The sequence below is a fragment of the Artemia franciscana genome, chromosome 16 (genome assembly GCF_032884065.1).
Source record: "Artemia franciscana chromosome 16, ASM3288406v1, whole genome shotgun sequence".
Lineage (NCBI taxonomy): Eukaryota > Metazoa > Arthropoda > Branchiopoda > Anostraca > Artemiidae > Artemia > Artemia franciscana.
This window is the reverse complement of record NC_088878.1, coordinates 29,177,270-29,198,658: the sequence shown is the minus strand read 5'-3', so window position 1 is coordinate 29,198,658 and position 21,389 is coordinate 29,177,270. Positions and strand designations below refer to the sequence as shown.

At 37.5% G+C, this 21,389-nt stretch overlaps 1 protein-coding gene across 2 annotated transcripts in view; it reads left to right on the top strand.

The window, feature by feature from the left end:
• Positions 1 to 21,389, top strand: part of LOC136037316 (protein timeless-like) — a 174,962-nt gene that overhangs the window by 37,486 nt on the left and 116,087 nt on the right. For both annotated transcript variants that reach the window (XM_065719986.1, XM_065719985.1), the window contains exons 5-7: positions 816 to 999; positions 11,145 to 11,336; positions 19,976 to 20,134. In XM_065719986.1, the coding sequence (XP_065576058.1) occupies positions 816 to 999; positions 11,145 to 11,336; positions 19,976 to 20,134 (535 nt within the window). The remainder of the gene's footprint in view (positions 1 to 815; positions 1,000 to 11,144; positions 11,337 to 19,975; positions 20,135 to 21,389) is intronic.

Genomic DNA, 21,389 nt, shown 5'->3' with positions numbered 1-21,389 from the left:
GTTGAATATCAGTGCATATCAAATTGTGATCCCAGTGTAGCATTTGGTCCCCTCAGAAGAAAACACGTGATTCTGAAATCTACTTAAGAAACTGTTAAGACTTACTTGTATCGTTCCTAAAAGCACACCATTACCCCCTCCCCCCCATTTGCAATATATAGTCCATTATATATACTCCACGAATTTTCATAAGCTGAGTTTTTTTTTGTCAAATTAATTGAATGGAAAAGAAGCAATATCAACGGCAACAAGCAGCAGAAAATTTTTATCAGGGCAAAGTTAAAATTAGGTTAAGGACAAGTCATGAGTTTTAAGTCCCCAGCTACTAGGTTAAGTCTATGAGGGGGGTTGGCCCTTCTTCAGTACCTTGCTCTTTACGCTAAAGTTTGAATTTTTGTCCCTTTTCTCTCTTTGAATTCTTCTTTAAAGTACTAAAAAACTTTAGCATGAAGAGCGAGGTATTGAAGAGGGGACAGCCACCCTCATACACGGAATAATTTATGTTCGTGTCAAGTTTTGATGTCGCTCTTTACTTTTAGTTAATTCTTTTCTTTTTTTTAGCTCAATTTCATTTAAATCGTTGTGTCAATTTTGTTTATTGCGTCACGGTCTGTTGCTTGCTAAGATAATAAGAGATGGAAGTTCGAGTTTTTTTTTCTGCACGGGGCTTTTGAAACGAGGAGGAATTCCCCTGTAAAATTTACGAAGTTTTCAGTTATTTTTCAGAGAAAAATGTAAATAATTTTTTCTAGACTGCTAAATAGTGTAAACAAGAAACCAACTTTCTTAATTTTCAAAGACCACTTTTCTTTTAGGATACTGCAAGAACTAACCCTCCCTACGGAGAATCTTGTCCCCGTTCTTCTTCTGAATCAAACTCCTCAAGGAGTCCACATTGTCATGGAGATGAATAATCTTCTTTATTCTGCTAAAGAGAGCTTCACTGATACGAAGGCTTGCAAGTCCTTTGTTGAATATTTGAATTCTTTCTCTTATAACGTAAGTATACGTAAGACACTCCTTAGAACGATTTTCCACCCTCTCTCTCCAATTATTTGTTCTAGAAAAGAAACCCCTAGCCATTTTAGGAAAAGTTTTTGATTTTTCAAGATGAATGGTCTGCTATCCTCCCCGGGAATCTGTCACCGTCCTAGGTATTGTTTGTATTACGTCACTTACCTATAGGCTTAGTTCTCGTCACGGAAATGTTGGTCGTAATTATGTTGCCAAACCAAAAGGCCCTAAATCTCGAAATAAATTTGCTTCTAGCCATTGAAGGCAGCATTTTTGCAACTTAGCAGTGGTTTTTATGGCACTTGGTATTAACCAAGTGACATATAGCAATCGCAAATTCTGTCGGTCTGTCTGTCGGTCCTGGTTTTGCTACTTTAGGCACTTCCAGGTAAGCTAGGACGATGAAATTTGGCAAGCGTATCAGGGACCGGACCAGATTAAATTAGAAATAATCGTTTTCCCGATTTGACCATCTGGGGTGGGGAGGAGTGGGGGGCCGGTTAATTCGGAAAAAAATAGAAAAAATAAAGTATTTTTAACTTATGAGCGGGTGATGGGATCTTAATGAAATTTGATGTTTGGAATGATATTGTGTCTCAGGGCACTTATTTTAAATCCCGACCGGATCTGATGACATTGGGGGAGTTGGAGGGGGGAAACCTAAAATCTTGGAAAACACTTAGAGTGGACGGATCGGGATGAAACTTGGTGGAAAAATAAACACAAGTCCTAGATACATGATTGACATAAACGGAACGGATCCGCTCTCTTTGGGGTAGTTAGGGGGGGGGGGTTATTTCTATTTAGATTTAGATTTTATTATATTTAGAAGGATATTGTGTCTCAAAGCTCTTATTTTAAATCCTGATCGGATCTGGTGACACTGGGGGAAGTTTGGGGTGGGGGAACTTCGCTCTTTACGCTAAAGTTTGACTCTTTGCCACAATTCTGCTTTTTAAAACAATTAAAAGCTTTAGCGTAAAGAGCGAGGGATTGCGGAGGGGACAACCCATTTCACATACGGGGTAATTTCTGTTCGTTTTAAGCTTTAATGTCGCTCCTTACTTTCAGTTAAAAAAACTAATTTTTTTTTATGTAATCTTTTAAAAAAGCTAGGCATAATGGTTGATAATCAGTTCACATTCTCTATTCTATTCATCTTAAAAATACTTTGATTGTTTAATCGGCTGTATTTATTGAAAAGGCAACGCATGATAAATAACTATTAATGCTGTCGTTTTTTTCTTTAATGGAGCTTCTTTCTCTAGAAACAAACCAATGACGGGAACACGTGAATGTGTGTCCCATTTTTTCCTGAAAAAATTATTGATATGACAAAGATAGGATTTATTTAGTAGATATGACGTAAACTTCAGTGGCTTAGCCTGGGGGATGGGGTTTTGGGGATTGTCCTGACCAGAACTACGGCTAGCCTATACACAATACGTTTGTTCGAAGGAAATTTTTTAACCTTCAAGCTTTAGTTCTCAATATGTGTTTTTATACTCTGAAATATGTATTTTTGTTTTTACCTAAATTCTAAGCCCCCCCCTCTACTAGAAATATTCTTAACTGCCTAGAAAAATTGTCAAAAGTGTGTGTAAAGCAGGGCCATATCCAGGATTTTTTGGGGGGAGGAGGAGGTCTGTAAGAAAAAACTTCAAAAACGCGTAAAAAATTTGTTTATATTCATTTTAAATACTTTTTTACGAGTCGAATAAACATTTCGTGGGAGGGGCTCAACCCCCCCCTTCTGGATTCGGCCCTTGTTTAAGGCCTGATGGACGAAGCGTTTTTTTTTCAGCATTTCGAGATTCTAAATGGTAGGCAAGTAGATGCACTGAAAAATAGACTCTTGGGCAAGCGAAGCTTCGTTTTAAATACAGAAAACTTGAAATTTTTTTTGACAAGCTTTTGGATATTATCTATGTAAAAAAATGGTGGTACCTTACCAACACAAAAAAGGGGTGGCTTTCTCTCATGATGGTTCAGAGGACCCCTCACTCTCTCGGTAAAACCGCTGTCTAAAATTTTTTCTACACTTTAACAACCCCCCCCCCCTTCTCAGGAAAACAGCGCTTCAGTGCTTGCTCGATTGTCAGACCTGTGTGCAAACATGGGCAACTCCATAACATACTTCCTCCAAAATGTCTTAAGCATTATATGAATACATTTTTATATATATAGATATTTCCTTATCGTAATTTGGCAATAGCAAGACCTTTTCCACAGTTGCACCCCTCCCCTTAATTGCGGTCCCATGGACGTGACTGACGATACCTTGATGACTTCTTTTTTTATGGCTATACGGTTGCTGGTTAGAATTAACTTAGACAATAATGGTCACCAAGGACTTTGTAAAATGGGAACTAATTTATCGAAAATATTATCAAGGTGACATTTTTAAGGAAAAAAATTACAAATATTGGATAAGTTTTTTTAAAGGTTTACTTGAAAAACAATTATTGAGTTGTTCAGTAAATATAGATAAAATTTCGTTATATAATCCAAGCAAAGAGTTTAACACGTGATTTTAGGAGAATCAGTTGCGTAGAGTTTCAATCGATTCAGGATAGTTTATTTAATTCCAAGACTTAAAATGCAAAATTATAATCCTATGATTCACCACTGAAGTAATTTTTGAGGGTTAAAAAAAGTCACTAGAGGAAGTTAAGAAATAAAAAAAAAACACACAAGAAAAGAATTAATAGAAGTTATGAAAGGAAATTAATAAATCCATAAGACAAAAAACAGAATGCTCACAAACCTCTAAATATGCGGGACCCCCTCCCCCAACCGAGTTTTTTCAGGAGCTTCCACCCTGGAATAGTGAAAATTGATGGGCCAAACTTTTGCGTTTTTCACTTACCCCCACCCGCCTCCCCGACGGTGAGACATGTTTGCAACTGTGAAAATTTCAAACTTCTTAGTGAAGTATGTGATGGGCAATATAATAATTGCAATGTTTGATCTGTGCGGCACATAATGATCGTTTACTTTAACTTATTTCTTTATTAATTTGAATTGAAGGGTGATGTTTTATTTATAAATTTTATGTTTTTGTTTGCTTTAACCATGACCCTAAAACGGTTTTAGTTGTTGTAAATATCATGTTATATCATATTTCTGTAAATCGATTGGAGGACACTTCTTTTGATCAAAAATGAATTTGCATCTTTTGGACTCGCTAGATCACAGATAAACTCTTTATCATTTGGAATCGATTAATTGGTTCACAGATAAATTACGGTCATTTGGACTTGTTAACTTGGATTAAAGATACATTTAGATGATCTGGACTCGGTCAATTGGATGACACATAAATTTTTCACCTTTTGGACTTGTTTAATTAGATTACAGTTGGTTTTGGATCATTTGGACTCGTTAACTTGGATCACAGATTAATTTAGAACATTTGGAGTCGTTAACTTGGATCACAGATAAATTTGGATCATTTGGACTCGTTAACTTGGATCACAGATTCATTTAAATCATTTGGAGTCGTTAACTTGGATCACAGATAAACTTGGATCATTTGGACTCTTTAGCTTGGTTTACTGAGAAATTTAGGTCATTTGGACTAGTTTAATTGGATCTCAGATAAATTTGTATCATTTGGACTTCTTAACTGGGATCACGAGTAAATTTGGAACTCGTTAACTAAAGTTCATTTGAACTCCTTAACTTGGATCACTGATAAGTTTAGATCATTTTGACTCGTTCAGCTCTATCACAGATGAATTTAGATCGTTCGAATCCGTTTATTGCGGTCAAAGATAAATTGACACCACTTGGACTCGTTAACTTCGACCACAATCTCGGATCATTCCGGCTCGATAACTTGGATCACAGATAAATGTGGATCATTTGGACTTGTTAACTTCGATCACAGATAAATCCGGATTATTTGGACTCGATAACTTGAATTACAGATGAAATCCAATCATTTGAACTAGTCAACTTTGATCATAGATAAATTCAGTTCATTTGGACTTGTTAACTACAATCACAGAGAAACTCGGGTCATTTAAACTCCTTAAACTCGTTAACTTGAACCACGCTAAACTTGGAACATTTGGACTCGTTAACTTGGATTCGGATCATAGATAAATTATAAATTTAGATCATTTGGACTCGTGAACTCGTCTCAAAGATAAATTTAGATCATTTGGACTTGTTTAATAGGCTCACAGTTAAATTTGGATATTTTGGACTCGTTAATTTGGATCACAGATTAATTAAGTCATTTGGACTCATTAACTAAGATCACGTATAAATTTGGATCATTTGGACTCGTTAGCTTAGTCACAGATAAATTGTGATCATTTGGAGTCGCTAACTTGGATCATAGATGAATTCGAATCATTTGAAATCGTTAACTTGGATCACAGATAAATCTGGATCATCTGGACTCGTTAACTTGGATCACAGATTCATTTAAATCATTTGGAGTCGTTAACTTGGATCACAGATAAACTTGGATCATTTGGACTCTTTAGCTTGGTTTACTGAGAAATTTAGGTCATTTGGACTAGTTTAATTGGATCTCAGATAAATTTGTATCATTTGGACTTCTTAACTGGGATCACGAGTAAATTTGGAACTCGTTAACTAAAGTTCATTTGAACTCCTTAACTTGGATCACTGATAAGTTTAGATCATTTTGACTCGTTCAGCTCTATCACAGATGAATTTAGATCGTTCGAATCCGTTTAATTCGATCAAAGATAAATTGACACCACTTGGACTCGTTAACTTCGACCACAATTTCGGATCATCCCGGCTCGATAACTTGGATCACAGATAAATTCGGATCATTTGGACTTGTTAACTTGGATCACAGATAAATCCGGATTATTTGGACTCGATAACTTGAATTACAGATGAAATCCAATCATTTGAACTAGTCAACTTTGATCACAGATAAACTCGGGTCATTTAAACTCCTTAAACTCGTTAACTTGAACCACGCTAAACTTGGAACATTTGGACTCGTTAACTTGGATTCGGATCATAGATAAATTATAAATTTAGATCATTTGGACTCGTGAACTCGTCTCAAAGATAAATTTAGATCATTTGGACTTGTTTAATAGGATCACAGTTAAATTTGGATATTTTGGACTCGTTAATTTGGATCACAGATTAATTAAATCATTTGGACTCATTAACTAAGATCACATATAAATTTGGATCATTTGGACTCGTTAGCTTAGTCACAGATAAAATGTGATCATTTGGAGTCGCTAACTTGGATCATAGATAAATTCGAATCATTTGAAATCGTTAACTTGGATCACAGATAAATCTGGATCATCTGGACTCGTTAACTTGGATCACAGATTCATTTAAATCATTTGGAGTCGTTAACTTGGATCACAGATAAACTTGGATCATTTGGACTCTTTAGCTTGGTTTACTGAGAAATTTAGGTCATTTGGACTAGTTTAATTGGATCTCAGATAAATTTGTATCATTTGGACTTCTTAACTGGGATCACGAGTAAATTTGGAACTCGTTAACTAAAGTTCATTTGAACTCCTTAACTTGGATCACTGATAAGTTTAGATCATTTTGACTCGTTCAGCTCTATCACAGATGAATTTAGATCGTTCGAATCCGTTTAATTCGATCAAAGGTAAATTGACACCACTTGGATTCGTTAACTTCGACCACAATCTCGGATCATCCCGGCTCGATAACTTGGATCACAGATAAATTTGGATCATTTGGACTTGTTAACTTGGATCACAGATAAATCCGGATTATTTGGACTCGATAACTTGAATTACAGATGAAATCCAATCATTTGAACTAGTCAACTTTGATCACAGATAAATTCAGTTCATTTGGACTTGAAAACTACAATCACAGAGAAACTCGGGTCATTTAAACTCCTTAAACTCGTTAACTTGAACCACGCTAAACTTGGAACATTTGGACTCGTTAACTTGGATTCGGATCATAGATAAATTATAAATTTAGATCATTTGGACTCGTGAACTCGTATCAAAGATAAATTTAGATCATTTGGACTTGTTTAATAGGATCACAGTTAAATTTGGATATTTTGGACTCGTTAATTTGGATCACAGATTATTTAAATCATTTGGACTCATTAACTAAGATCACATATAAATTTGGATCATTTGGACTCGTTAGCTTAGTCACAGATAAATTGTGATCATTTGGAGTCGCTAACTTGGATCATAAATAAATTCGAATCATTTGAAATCGTTAACTTGGATAACAGATAAATCTGGATCATCTAGACTCGTAGCTTGGATCACAGATAAATTGGGATCATTTGGACTCGCTAACTTGGATCACAGATTAATTTTAAATCAGTCCGGACTCGATAATTTGGATCACAGATATTCTCGGATCATTAAGACTCGTTAAATTGAACCACCCTAAACTTGGTTCATTTGGACCCGTTAACTTCTATCACAGATAAATTTAGAGTAGTTGAACTCTCTTAATTGGATCACAGATAAATTTTGATCATTTGGACTTGTTTAATTGGATCACAGGTAAATTGGGATCATTTGGACTCGTTAACCTGGATCACAGATGAAAATAGTCAAACCAGAAGCATTGTTTTGGTTTTGCCGTTGAACCTAAGTGTGCACGAGTCCAACCCTGGGGGGAGGGGTCGAAAACACTTACGTCGGAATTTTCCAGGGAATGGGTCCTACTGTCCGTGTAGTAGGGGTTGTGGTCTCCCCGTGTGAGTAGTATGTGTGAGCATGATGGACTCGCCATATCTTCGGTAGACTTTTCTTTCCAAACTTAAATGAAATAATTAATTAGAATCAATTCAATTAAATCAAATTTAATTCAAGTAAAAGTGCATCACGTAACTGTTCTGAAAACTAGGTACATGAACTGAAATTTGTACCTGGTTTACTCTTTTGTGAACTAACATAACTATTAGTCCTATTGTTTTTGTTGAATTTTTATAGTACTTGGTATTTGCAAAGTGACATATAGCGATCGCAATTTCTGTCAGTCTGTCTGTCTGTCTGTCTGTCCCAGTTTTGCTAGTTTAGGCAGTTCCAGTTGTGCTAGGACGATGAAATTTGGCAGGCGTATCAGAGACCAGACCAGATTAAATTAAAAATAGTCGTTTCCCAGTTTCGACCATCTGGGGGGGGGGTCTAGTTAATTCGGAAAAATTGGAAAAATTAGCTCTTATTTTAAATACCAACCGGATCCGGTGACATTCGGGGGAGTTAGAGGGGGAAACCTGAAATCTTGGAAAACGCCTTGAGTGGAGGGATCGGGATGAAACTTAATGGGAAAAACAAGCACGAGTCCTTGATACGTGATTGACATAACCGGAATGAATCCGCTCTCTTTGGGGGAGATGGGGGAGGGGTGGTTAATTCGGAAAAATTAGAAAAAATGAGGTATTTTTAACTTACGAACGAGCGATTGCATCCTAATGAAATTTGGTATTTAGAAGGACCTCATAACTCATAATTCTTATTTTAAATCCTGACTGGATCCAGTGTCATTGGAGGGAGTTGGGGGGGGCGACTGGAATTCTTGAAAAACGCCTAGAGTGCAGAGATCGGGATGAAACTTGGTTGGAAAAATAAGCACAAGTCCAAGATACGTGATTGACATAACCGGATTGGATCTGCTCTCTTTGGGGGAGTTGGGGGGGGACCTTTTTCGGTAATTCGGAAAAATGAGAAAAACTGAGGTATTTTTAACTTACGAACGGGTAATTGGATCCTAATGAAATTTGATTTTTGGAAGGACCCCTTGTCTCAGAGCTGTTATTTTAAATCCTGACTGGATCTGGTGACATTGGGGGGAGTTGGCGGAAGAAACCGGAAATCTGGGATAACGCTTAGAGTGGAGAGATCGTGATGACACTTTGTGGGAAGAGTAAGCATAAATCCTAGATACGTGATTGAAATAACCATACCGGATTGGCTCTCGTTGGGGGGGGGGGCAATTAGGAAAAATAGAAAAAATGAGGTATTTTTAACTTAATAACCGGTAATCAGATCTTACTGAAATTTGATATCTAGAAGGGTCTTGTGCTTCAGAGCTCCTATTTAAAATCCCGACCAGATCTGGTGACATTGGGGGGGGGGGAGAGTTGGAGGAGGAAACCGGAAATCTTGGAAAACGTGAAAATTGAGGTGCCTTTATCTTAATATATAGAAAGATCTTGTGTCTCAGATGCTCCATTTCAATTCGAATCGGATCCGGGGATGTAGGGAGATGGAAGGGGGAAACAGAAATCTTGGAAAACACTGAGTGGAGAGATCGAGATGAAACTTGATGGGAAGAATAAGCACAAGTTCTAGATGCATTATTGACATAACTGGACCGGATCCTCTCTCTTTGGGGGATTTGGGGGGGGGGGGGTATTCCCAGCGCTTTGGTGAATTCGGTGCTTCTGGACGTGCTAGGACGATAAAAATTGGCAGGAGTATCAGGGAACTGCACAAATTGACTTAATAACAGTCGCTTCCCCAATTTGACCATCTGGGGGGCTGGGGGTAGAGGAAAAATTGAAAAAATGAGGTATTTTTAACTTATGAATGGGTGATCGGATATTAATGAAATTTGATATTTAGATGGACCTTGTGTCTCAGAGCTCTTATTTTAAATCCCGACCGTATCCTGTGATGTTGGGGGGGGGAGTTGGAGGGTGAAACGGGAAATCTTGGAAAACGCTTAGAGTGGAGAGATCGGAATAAAAATTGGTTAGAAAAATAAGCACAAGTCCTAGATACGTGACTGACATAACCAGAATGAATCTGCTCTCTTTGGGGGAGTTGGGGGGGGTTTAATTCGGAAATATTGTAAAAATTGAGATATTTTTAACTTACGAACGGTTGACCGGATTTAAATGAAATTTGATATTTAGAAGGAACTCATCTCTCATAACTCTTATTTTAAATACCGATTAGATCTGGTTACACTGGGAGAAGGGAGTTGGAGGGGGAAACCGGAAATCTTGGAAAACACTTAGAGTGGAGAGATCGGGATGAAACTTGGTGGGTAGAATAAACAAATGACGTAACCGAACTGGATCCGCTCTCTTTTTGGGAGTTTTGGGAGGGGGGTCCAGTGCTTTGGTTAGTTCGGTGCTTCTGGACGTGCTAGGACGATAAAAACTGGTAGGCGTTTCGGGGACCTGTACAAATTGACTTGATAAAGTCCTTTTCCCTGATTCGACCATCTGGGGGGCTGAAGGCAGAGGAAAAATTAGAAAAAATGAGGTATTTTTAACGTAAGAATTGGGGATCGGATCTTAATGCATTTTGATATTTAGATGGACTCCGTGTCTCAGAGCTCTTATTTTAAATACTGACCGGTATTAAGCCTCTCATTTCCCTTTTAAATCAATCTATTGATTTTTATAATTTTGCTAGAGCTCATGCCACATGAGCTCTTAGCTCTTGGCTCTTTTGACCGCGTCACAAGTGCCATATAAGCTCTTAGCTCCTGCTATAATAACTTTGGTCTTTTATATTTAGAAGACTAAAGTTTCATCAGGTACTCTTTTATAAATTATCTGAGTAGTTACCAAATAAAAAGTTTTGCCGTCGAATGTCGAATATAAATACACATTTAGGTAGTTTTGCCCGAAAGTTTTATGAGAAGTAATAGAATACATTGAGTTTTGAATCAGGATAGATGGAAATGGGGTTTGTCAGTATTAACCAGGCGATATTGTATGTCTGATAAGGAGCTTAATAGTTCTTGGTACTAAATAGTTTTTTGAGATGATAGTACTGAAAGCTAAAAAGTTCAAACTGAACGTTTTGCTGAGAAAATTAATTTTTAAACTTTTGAAAGGATCGATTTAACAGGAAAAAAACGTTAACCAAAATTTACAGTGTTTCTAGAAGCTAGAATCTGGAATATTCTGAAAGCTACAACAATTTTATTTTCCAAATTTTGGAACGTAAAAGAAACTGTTGACAAATAATTTCGTTGAAAACTCAGAAGAAAAGGACTAAATCTTTGTTTTAAGTTTAACTGAGAAAGATATAAACTATTAAAAATGTATTTTTACCTGGAAAATGTGAATGAAACTGAGGATTCATCTGGGAATCCTATTTTGGAAAGGTTTGATACTTCTTTTCTTTGATTTTCAGGTTTCGTCATTAAAAGATGATGATTGTGAGTCTATCAACGATGCTCTTCTGCTTCTAAGGAATATTCTAAGCATTCCAGATAGACCTTACTTTACATCTGCCGGCATCACAACGCCATCAGCTACTTGTAAGTCAAAGATAACTGATGGATCTTCGGTTGACAGCAATGGCTCGTCGCGTAGTTCTTCTGAGGTAAGTCATTTATATCAATAATGGATAATTGTGGGGTCACGGTATAAGTAGTGATGCGAAAATTAACTGAAAGTGGAAATGTTGTAAATTGACTTTTCTTACAGTCGAAATGGGCATCGTAATTGATAGCAGATACCGATCGTCAAAATGAGCATCTTTGTAACCCAGAATACTGACAACAATCGTCAAGATGAGCATCTTCATAATCGAGAATACCGATACCGATCGTCAAATGAGCATCTTAGTAATCAAGAATGCCAATACCGATCGTCAAAACGAGCATCTTCGTAATCGAGAATACCGATACCGATCGTCAAGATTAGCGTCTTCGTAATCGAGAATACCGATACCGATCGTCAAGATGAGCATCTTTGTAATCGAGAATGCCGATACTGATCGTCAAAATGAGCATCTTCTTTTAGGAAATCTTTCGAGCATTCCTGATAAATTTTCCACTGCATCTACTTGCATCGCAATACCATCATCAACTTGCAAGTCAGCGGTAACCGATAGATCTTTACGTGACAGCAGTGGCTTACCTTGTGGTTCATATTAGGCAAGCAATGTGGGTTCATAACGGATAATGGTAAGATCACGTTACAACTGGTGATAGGATGGGTAATCAGAAGTGAGAATCGATAAAATAGAAGATATAATTCAGTTAACATATTTGCCCTGCCCGATAGAGCCAACGACATGACGTGCCCGTGTTATTCTATGGATGATGTTTTGGTTTTTAACCTTTCTTCCTGGTTGCTTGACGATCATGCAAGGGTATGTTTTTCGCGTACATTGTTTCGAGTTTCAATAAATGAAGCAATTTTTTTTATATATTTCTCTTCTGTTATTAAAATCGCAAACCCTACTCATAATAGTGAGTAGGATTTGCGATTTCTCTTACGGAAGTAAAAAAATTCAAGATGTAAATCTATTCTTCAAAAGCGACTCAACTAATATTTCACCTCTTATTGATCAACCCGAGCAGCTGATCCTTTGCCGGTTTTTTTTACATTTAGTTTTTGTTCTCATTTTTTAACGTTAGCTTCTATTACTTCGTGCCATCTTGAAAAGAGAAATATGCAGTTAACCTTCCCCCATTTGCCCTTTGGAAAGTTCTTAGAGGTCATTTTAAAGCTAGATTAAAAAAAGACGATATATTAACCTCTCCCCCATCCCTGGCTGGTCGCTGCTGCCTTCCCTTCGGGGAAAATCGGTAGCTATGGACTATTTGAGATTTTTCCAGCAGAAGTCGTTCTTTAGCAAACATTTATTGATCACGTTTCCTTAGTCCTCTTATTTGAAAATGATCAGTTTCGAAGTTGTTTTCCTGCTCTGTAGGAAAAATTGACCTTTTTGCATTTAATTCAAAACTTGTATGGTTTATTATTATGGAATTACCACACGAAACAGACACACACAAGTTTCTATTTGGGCGGAGGGGGAAACAACACAAAATAAATTTTAAATAATTTGAATAAGAAGGACCCAGAAATTTAGGAGTTCGAGAGGGTGGGGGGATGAGATCCCTCTTCTGGGTATGTTTTTAGCTTAGAAGACATTTGTATAAGTGAGTGTTTTGGAGTCCGCCTTTTCAGTGATATTTTTATTGCAAGTGGCTCTTAATGAATGAATGAATGAATGAACTTTATTACCCGTAAAGTATAAAAAACACAAAGTACGGAGTATTATAAATAAATATAAATAAATAAACAAAAACAAATACGATAAACAGCGAAGAAAAACTAAATTCAAACTAACAAAAGACAATATGGACTAATCAACCAGTATCTATATGGAAAAAAGGCTGCAGAGGGTCATAAACGTGAATAAAGTTGACAGTCTTTTTACATAAATCATCACTGGAAGACCGAATCCGAGAAGGCACATCTACTAAACCAAATCGAGCAAATATTTTTTTGTTTCGGTGCCATCTAGGAAGCCGGAGGAGGAATTTGCAATATCTGAAATAAGCCGTACGTAGAGTATGTCGATCTTTCTTACGAAACAGATGAGCCATGCCTGATAAAAACAAAAGCACAGGGGCGCAATAAGCGTTATAAATCATGCACAAACCGTTGCGGTTGTAACGGCTTTTGTTTGGGGATATTTTTCCGTAAGCGACGCGTAGGTTTTTCACGGCTTGATTCACTAGGGATGAACAGGTAGCGGAAAGTGTTGGGCCGAAACACAGACCAAGCCAACTAACTAAAGAAGAACATGGTAGAACTGCAGTCCCAGTAACGAATGGAGCGACCGCATAAGGGCTATTAAAACAAATAAACTCGCATTTAGACGCATTAACTGACAGTCCAATCTTAGATAGTTCATTGGATAATATAGTAAAATTAGAAAACAATCCACGGCGAGTCCGGGCAATAAGAAGAACGTCATCTGCATATGCAATAGAAGACAAACCAGTATTACCGTAAAAAACAGAACTTCTAAGGGGACGCAGGCACGATGCAAGCACGCATTTAAATATACTAGGAGACAATACGGCACCTTGCCGAACTCCCTTATTAATTTTTACCAGGTCAGATTTTTGGCCATTCCAGGTAACTCGAATTTTAGACTTTGAATACCAAGAAGACAATAAACTTAGTACGGAAGGATTAACACCTGAAGACGCAAGGGAAAATAGAGCCTGAGAGTGCACAATATTGTCGAAAGCTCCAGAAATATCAACAGTAAGACAGTATAAAGACATTTTAGCTTTTACGGCATCTTTCATGAGTCGGCTTAAAACATGATGTGCATGGGAGCAACCGAAACTTTTCCGAAAACCAAATTAAAAAGGCGTAAAATCACAATTCGACTCAATTTCTGGTAGTAACAAATGTTCAAGCAACTTACTTAAGAAACACGATACTGTAATGGGACGATAATTCGCACATGACGTGGGGTCCTTGCCTCGCTTTTGAATAGACGTTACACGGCCACAAAGGAAACTATCAGGAACAAGCGACTGTGCTAAGCAAGACTGGAAAAATATTTGTAGATGGTTAAGTAGAGCAGGACAATCATAAGCAAAAAATCGGTAAGAAAGGCCGTCACTATCAAGGCTATTTGAACGCTTAATTTTTCTTAAAGCCCGGCGAATTTCAGATATTGCTACAGGCTGGACATGAGCCTGCAGGAGACGGTATGGTAAAAGCGGTTTAAGCAACTTATAATAAAAAGACTGAAGAAAACTGTTAAATACACTGAACACACGCTTATAATGATCAACAAAATTAACTAGCTGGAGACAAGATAGGGTAGATGGGGAACATTTCTCACTATTAATAACCTTATTCCAGGAGGCCTTATCGGTGGGGCCTGGCCATGCATTCAAGCGTGCCCTCTTCAAACTGGCCTTATATTCAAGTTTACACTTTTGTTTCACAGAGAAAACAGCTCCGGAAGATGGTCGGTCACATGATATCCACATACGTAGCCAAAATTTGGCTTTTTGCTTAGCACGTTTTACTTCAGGATCAACGTTCCAATTAGGCTTTCTTGTACCAATCCTAACTTTATCCACAGGCACTGCAGCTTTGGAAGCTGATTTAAGGCAATGGACGATTTGACAATAATAGAAATTTAGGTCAACTGTACTTGAAGGCGAGGAAACTGACGTTGGCAGCAGGTGATATGGCACTTTTATGGTCGAGAGTAAAGCAGTTAGCGTAGCAAGGTATAGTGGGACATTAGCACGATCCCAATTCAACTTCGTATGCCACTTAGGCTGAGCCGAAAGTATTTTGCCAGATAGCTCACAGGACAAATTACAGCTAAGAATAAGGTGATCGTCGTCAATCTTCTCTTCGTCCACCCTGACAATCGATGATATTAAGCTGGAACTAGAAGAGATCACGTGATCTAGGTTCGATTTTGAACAGCCTCTGTTATGAATATACGTGAATGGGAGGCTCTTAACTGCGACGTGATATATGCTAGGAAGGGATTCTAGCAAGAGGATTGATCTATCGGAGGTACCAAGAATGTCACAGTTAAGTTCACCAGCTAAAACCCAATTTAGGTCTTTCAAACGTAGACTTTCGAGTAGAGACTTTAAACTGGAGCAACATTTAGCGAAAGATGTGAACGATGCTATAGAACGTCGATCGCAAGGTAAGTAAACGTTTATAAAGGCGGTAATGTCACATTGAACCGCTAAGATGTTATCATCACAATGAATCACAGAGGGCTTTGATGGGGAACGGAAAAAAATTGCTAGGCCACCGGAAGGGCGGCCTCTAGTTTTCTTGGCCTCTTGCGAAAAGAAATGGTGGACAGAAGATCGCTTCAGGCTAGAAATGTTTGATTTGGTCAAAAGATGTTCTTGCAAGAACACTATGTCATGGACTAATAATTCATTAATTAACAAGTCTTTGTCTTTTGTGCCGTTAATATTAAGAGAAGCAAAACTTAAAATAGTGGCTTGGTTCATTTTGGAGCAGAGTTCAGAGCGCGTTTTATCACTGGGCAATTCATACTATAGGAAACATGAGCTTCGCCGCAGTTGGCACATTTTGGAGCCTCTAAGCAAGGATTGTCTTTAGTATTGGAATGGCATCCAGAACATTTAGAGCACTTCATCTCATTCGGGGCACATGGGCAGTGAGCTAACGAATGATGGATACTTTGGCATCTAAGACACGGTCTGGGCAATTCTTTGTATTCCGATATTTTAAAAGACTCGTAACCCAAGCGCAGACCTGCAGCGATGGCAGATTTTAGTGCAGCGGAATCAAGGAACTCTAAACGGAATGTATGAGAAGAGCCGATCTGGCTGGCCTCAACAAGGCCAGGAATAGCGGAGATGAATATACTGCTAGAAACACTATCGGGAAGTCCCCTAATTACTCCAAGAGGTTTGCGATCAATCACTTTAGCAAGAATATTTGGATAGCTCGCAACAGCAGATGCGGCAAGAGAATTGGTGGAAACTTTATCCCGCGTAACAACAACCCATCTTTTCCTTACCGGATCGGACTTTACCGACACAATACCGTCATGTCCGGCGAAAGAATCAAGCTTTTTCTTGCGAGAAACGGGGTCTCTTAGTTCTGGAGGCGGATATTTAAGAACAACGGCGTACGAGGGTTTGTGATTGGTACCCTTACTATCTGAGACCAAAGAACTATTAATAGACGTTGTTGGACTATTGAGGTGAGCAAGCGATTTTAACTGATCAAGGCACTGGTTGACTTTGGCGGTAAGGATAGAATAAGCTGACGCCGGAATGCTAGGGACTTCAGAGGGGGATTTGATCACGAACTCTGGAATATCAATATTTTCTGCAGAGCAGCGAGAAAGAGTAGCGATAATGTCCGACAATGAACTATTCTTAGCACTGGATCCCGAACGACGAGGTATAGGCTCATCTGGGAAGCAATTGCTATATAAAAGTTTCTTAGCTCCAAGAACATCTTCATACGGGAAAAAATCACTAGCGTATTTCACAATAGACTGATGGTCCAACCCCTCATCGAGATTGTGCTGAGCAAAATTCAAAACTGAGCAATAATGAAGCGTACTGGTATTCCAATTGTCCATGATAAGCAAAATTCACTCATGGCTCGGCATCAGTCCAAAAACAATTAAGTGAAAGAGGTATATCCACAGAGAAGTTCTCAATAAGCACAATTATGAAATGATCCACACTGGCTAAATGAATGCAATGAGAATAAATAATAACTTATCTTTGAGTGGGGCTAGTAATCCAGTGATTTGCAAGTAATCCGAATATTTCAATGCACGACTCAGATGATAGTAGTGCTGAATACTAACTCACAGCCACAATCCATAAATAATCCTTAAGCCGTAACCATATACAAGTTTATAAATTTATCTAACAAGTTTCAATTACAAGTTCAAAAGTATTTCACTCGATTATTTATTCCAAACAGGTACAGAGTTAATCCGGCTTAAATTCAATTAGTTGTTGACTGGTCAAATCACACGTCACAAATTATCAGAGCTAGCGAAATGCGACTGCACTGAATGAATGCTAGATGCAAAAAAAATTCAAGGTAGGTACTAGAAAACTTGTATCTGCAATGGAATCTTAGTTGCCTCTTAGGAGCAACCTCCTAAGCGGTTGCTCCAACCTCGTAAGGAAGCTCGTAAGGTTGCTCCAACCTCTTAAGGAATGAACTCTAGCTTATAGTAACCACTAACAACTCATCGCAGCACCAACAAGCCTTGGGCCAACACAGCTACGCACGCTCCTCCTCCATCCTAATCTATTCAAAGCCTCCCTCTTTACACCCTCCTAGGAAGTTCCCATTTCCTATAAATCTTTCTTTCTGACATCCTCCCACCCCAATCGCGGACGACCTGCTTTCCTTTTAACCCTTGGCGGTTGGGCGAAAAGGACAATCTTTGGTAAAGTGTCATCATTCATCCGCAGAACGTGCCATAGCCATCTCAGCCTTTCTCTCATTATAGCCGTAGAAAGTGGAATTGAACCACTCTCTTCGTAGAGCGTACGGTTTGCTGTCTTACCATCACGTGAATACCATGTTAACCTATGGGTCATTTTATGACCAAACACCGTATTGGTTGTAAGTAGATTGTTGTACCTGCAAAAATGCAACAGTCTGTTGCCATTGCTGTTCTCTTTTCCTACACCAAATTTACCTAGTCGAGGATACCATCTATTCCTATTTCTGCCGACCTGGGTGCTAAAATCTCCTAATAAAAACACCATATTTCTACCTGAGACCCGGTCTTTTTGCTCCTGTAACTGTAAGTAAAATTTATCACTCCGTCACTAGTATCTCCATCAGTCGGTTCTACAAGGTGTCTACTACTATAGCTCATACCGTGAACTTTTTAGTCATAAAATGATCCATTAGTATTCTATTATTAATACTTTCCCAGCCTAAACAAGACTTAACAGCTTCCTTATTCATCATGAGCCTTACTCTCTGTTTATGTACCCCATCCTTCCTGCCTGAGTAAACGAATTCTATATAACCGAATTTCATGCCTCCTACCCCTGGGATATGAGTTTGTAAAACTCCTAGTAAGTCCAGTTCGAATCGTCTGAACTCGTCATTCAAAATTTCGATACGATAATTATTTTGTAACGTCGTAACATTCCAAGTTCCAATTTTTATGCTCTTTAAAATAACTGAAATTATTTTGGCCTCAGGAAGAGCAATGGTCCCGGATGCCAATGCAGGACGGGGATCAAAACATCTTCTAAAGTCGGCACCGAAGCACTTAAGCCGACTTAGAACTGGACAGCAAGAACTTCCTGAGACCTCCAGTATGAATGGAGGTTTTGTGCAATCCTTGGTCCATCTTTGTCACAAATCCTGCACAGACAGTCTCAAGCCTATTACCTCCGACTCATTGTATATTCTTGCCTATAAATACTTTGCTACTTCGGGCAGGCAACCCCTAGTAGATGAATTATGCTGGAACAGGTTTCTCAGCCTGAAAACACTCACCGAAACAGACAAAGCCCAGAAGAATTATCCATTAATCAGAATACTATGCGAATCATGTGTCGTTTACTAGGCTGTGATTTCCTCGAGGGGTGCCAATCCTTAAGTGGGAATAGAGTTGCCCGCAAGATCCCCAGTCTTACAGGTACCCCGAGAGGGTCGAGTTAGCCCTTTACAGAGGCCGTTGTCCATAGATCTGGATTTTACGCTCTGCAGCAGTTGTCCTCCTATTGAGGGTCCTCCCACGATGATGTTCTGCATCAACATGGAATTTAACCCATTACTGGGAGAAGGTTTGTAACTCACGGGACGTGTTCACACACTGGTGGGCTCCGTTGAGTGTACATATGAGGGGCCTTCTTCCTACTCCACCTGTATTTACAGCTCGAGGCGAGGGGGCTCAGTTTTTATTCACGCTGAGTGGCCTGGGGAGCCCCTACTGAGCTAATGACTCATAAATCAAATATATATATATATATATATATATATATATATATATATATACATATATAATGTATATATATTATATATATATATTATATATATACATATATAATGTATATATATATTATATATATATTATATATATATACTATATATATATTATATATATATTATATATATATATATATATATATATATATATATATATATATATATATATATATATATATATATATATATATATATATATATATATATATATATATATATATATATATATATATATACCCCATTTAGGAATTACAATTCCCTATCTTGAGCTACGAGGAAAATTACTTTCTCATATGGGATGCAGTGATGTGTCTCTTTTTTATTCTGCTTCGTTAATGGGGTTCCGAAGCGTCGTAGAGAGATGTTTCAGGGCTCATTTGAAAGGAATTTGGTTTTCTGATTGTTGAATTTCTGAATTTTGCTGAATCTACGTGCTTTTTGTATATTAGGAAAGACGCTAATATAACTTGCAGACTGAAAATATTCTCTCTATCCATTACTTTTCCCTTTTATTAGAATTAAAAAAAAGATATAAAATTTTTTTACTTGATATATTTTGATTCAGCTATTACAAATCGCTGCTTTGTTCTATTTGTTGAAGTGTTATTATTATTTAATTTGTGTATTTTATATACTCCTCGATTTCGAGTCAAATAAATAAATAAATAAGTATTCTTTTAATGTAATTCGTTTTTTTTTCAGCCAAAAGTTGGTTTTTCAGCAAGTAATTATCGATCATTTAATCCTGTTATGAAACAATGCCTTAGTCATGAAGTTATTCAACACAACCAGCTTCTGTGGAATCTCTTTGCCTATGGTCTTGATAAAAGACTTCTTCAGTTGATGACATGCAAAAAAACGGTAATCAGTGGGATTATAATTTAATTTTTTATTGTGTATTTATTTTATTTTATTTATATTACTTATTTTATTTTTTATTATATAATTATTATTGATTGTTTTATTTTTTATAATTTGCGATTCTAATTTATAATTGATTCTAATGTGGTTGAAAATTAGACAGAATTGGTTCTAATTTTGTCTTACTGCAGTTCTGGTATTGGAAGCCGGCATTATTATTTTTTTTTGGCCAAAAATTTGCAAATTCTTAACCTATGTTTCAATTTAAAATAGCTTATTAAGATTACAGTTCTGTTTTGATTCAACAAAAAAACAAGTTCTTTCACCGGAAAGTAAGGAGCAACAAAAACCTAAAACGAACACAAATTATTCCGTACATGAGGGGAGCTGCTCCTTCCTCAGTACCTCACTTCATTAAGATTTCAATTCTATTTTGACAAAAAATACAAGTTTTTTTCTCCTGTAAGTAAGGAGCAATGTTAAAACTTAAGACGAACGCAAATTCTTCCGTATATAAGGTGAGCTGCTCCTTCCTCAGTGCCTTGCTCTTTACGCTTAAGTTTTTCAGTATTTTAAAAAAGCTTCTTATTCCAGTTAAACGGGTTTATTTTTCAGGAGTCTTTCTGAAAGAATTGGAACAAAAGTGAAACTTCAACGTAAAGAGCAAGGTATTTAGGATGTGGTTACTCACCTCATACACGGAATAATTTCTGTTTGTTTTAATTTTGCCCCTTATTTTCAGTTGAAAAAACTTGTTTGTTATTTAATTTCTGATTGTCTTTCAAATAATCCCGGGAAATCTGCGTCCCCACAATTGAAAATTCTCCCATAAATATTTCCTTCATGGAAATATCCTCCCATGTAAAATCTTCCCTCAAGCAATTCCATCCTGGTTGAAAATTATTCCTCCTAGAACAATTCCGTTCTGTTTGAAAAGTACCCCTGACAAATTTTTAGCTGACAATTCCGCCTGGAAAATTCTCCTTAGCATACTTTTATTTGAAAAAAGTGGAAAACTTCCTGGAAGTCCCCCCTCACCATTTAAAAAGTTTCTCCCGCGGAAAATTCCCGCATGGAGAGTTTCTCCCATGGATAATTCCCCCTCTCCTCACGGAAAAATTCCCAGACAATTCAAACCCACTGAAAATTTTCCTTTGACAATTACCCCGGAACATCTGCATATGCAAATATGAGTGGCCAAAGAAGAAGTAAGACAAATAAAAAGAATTTTTTTTTAGGAATTCTGGAATTCATG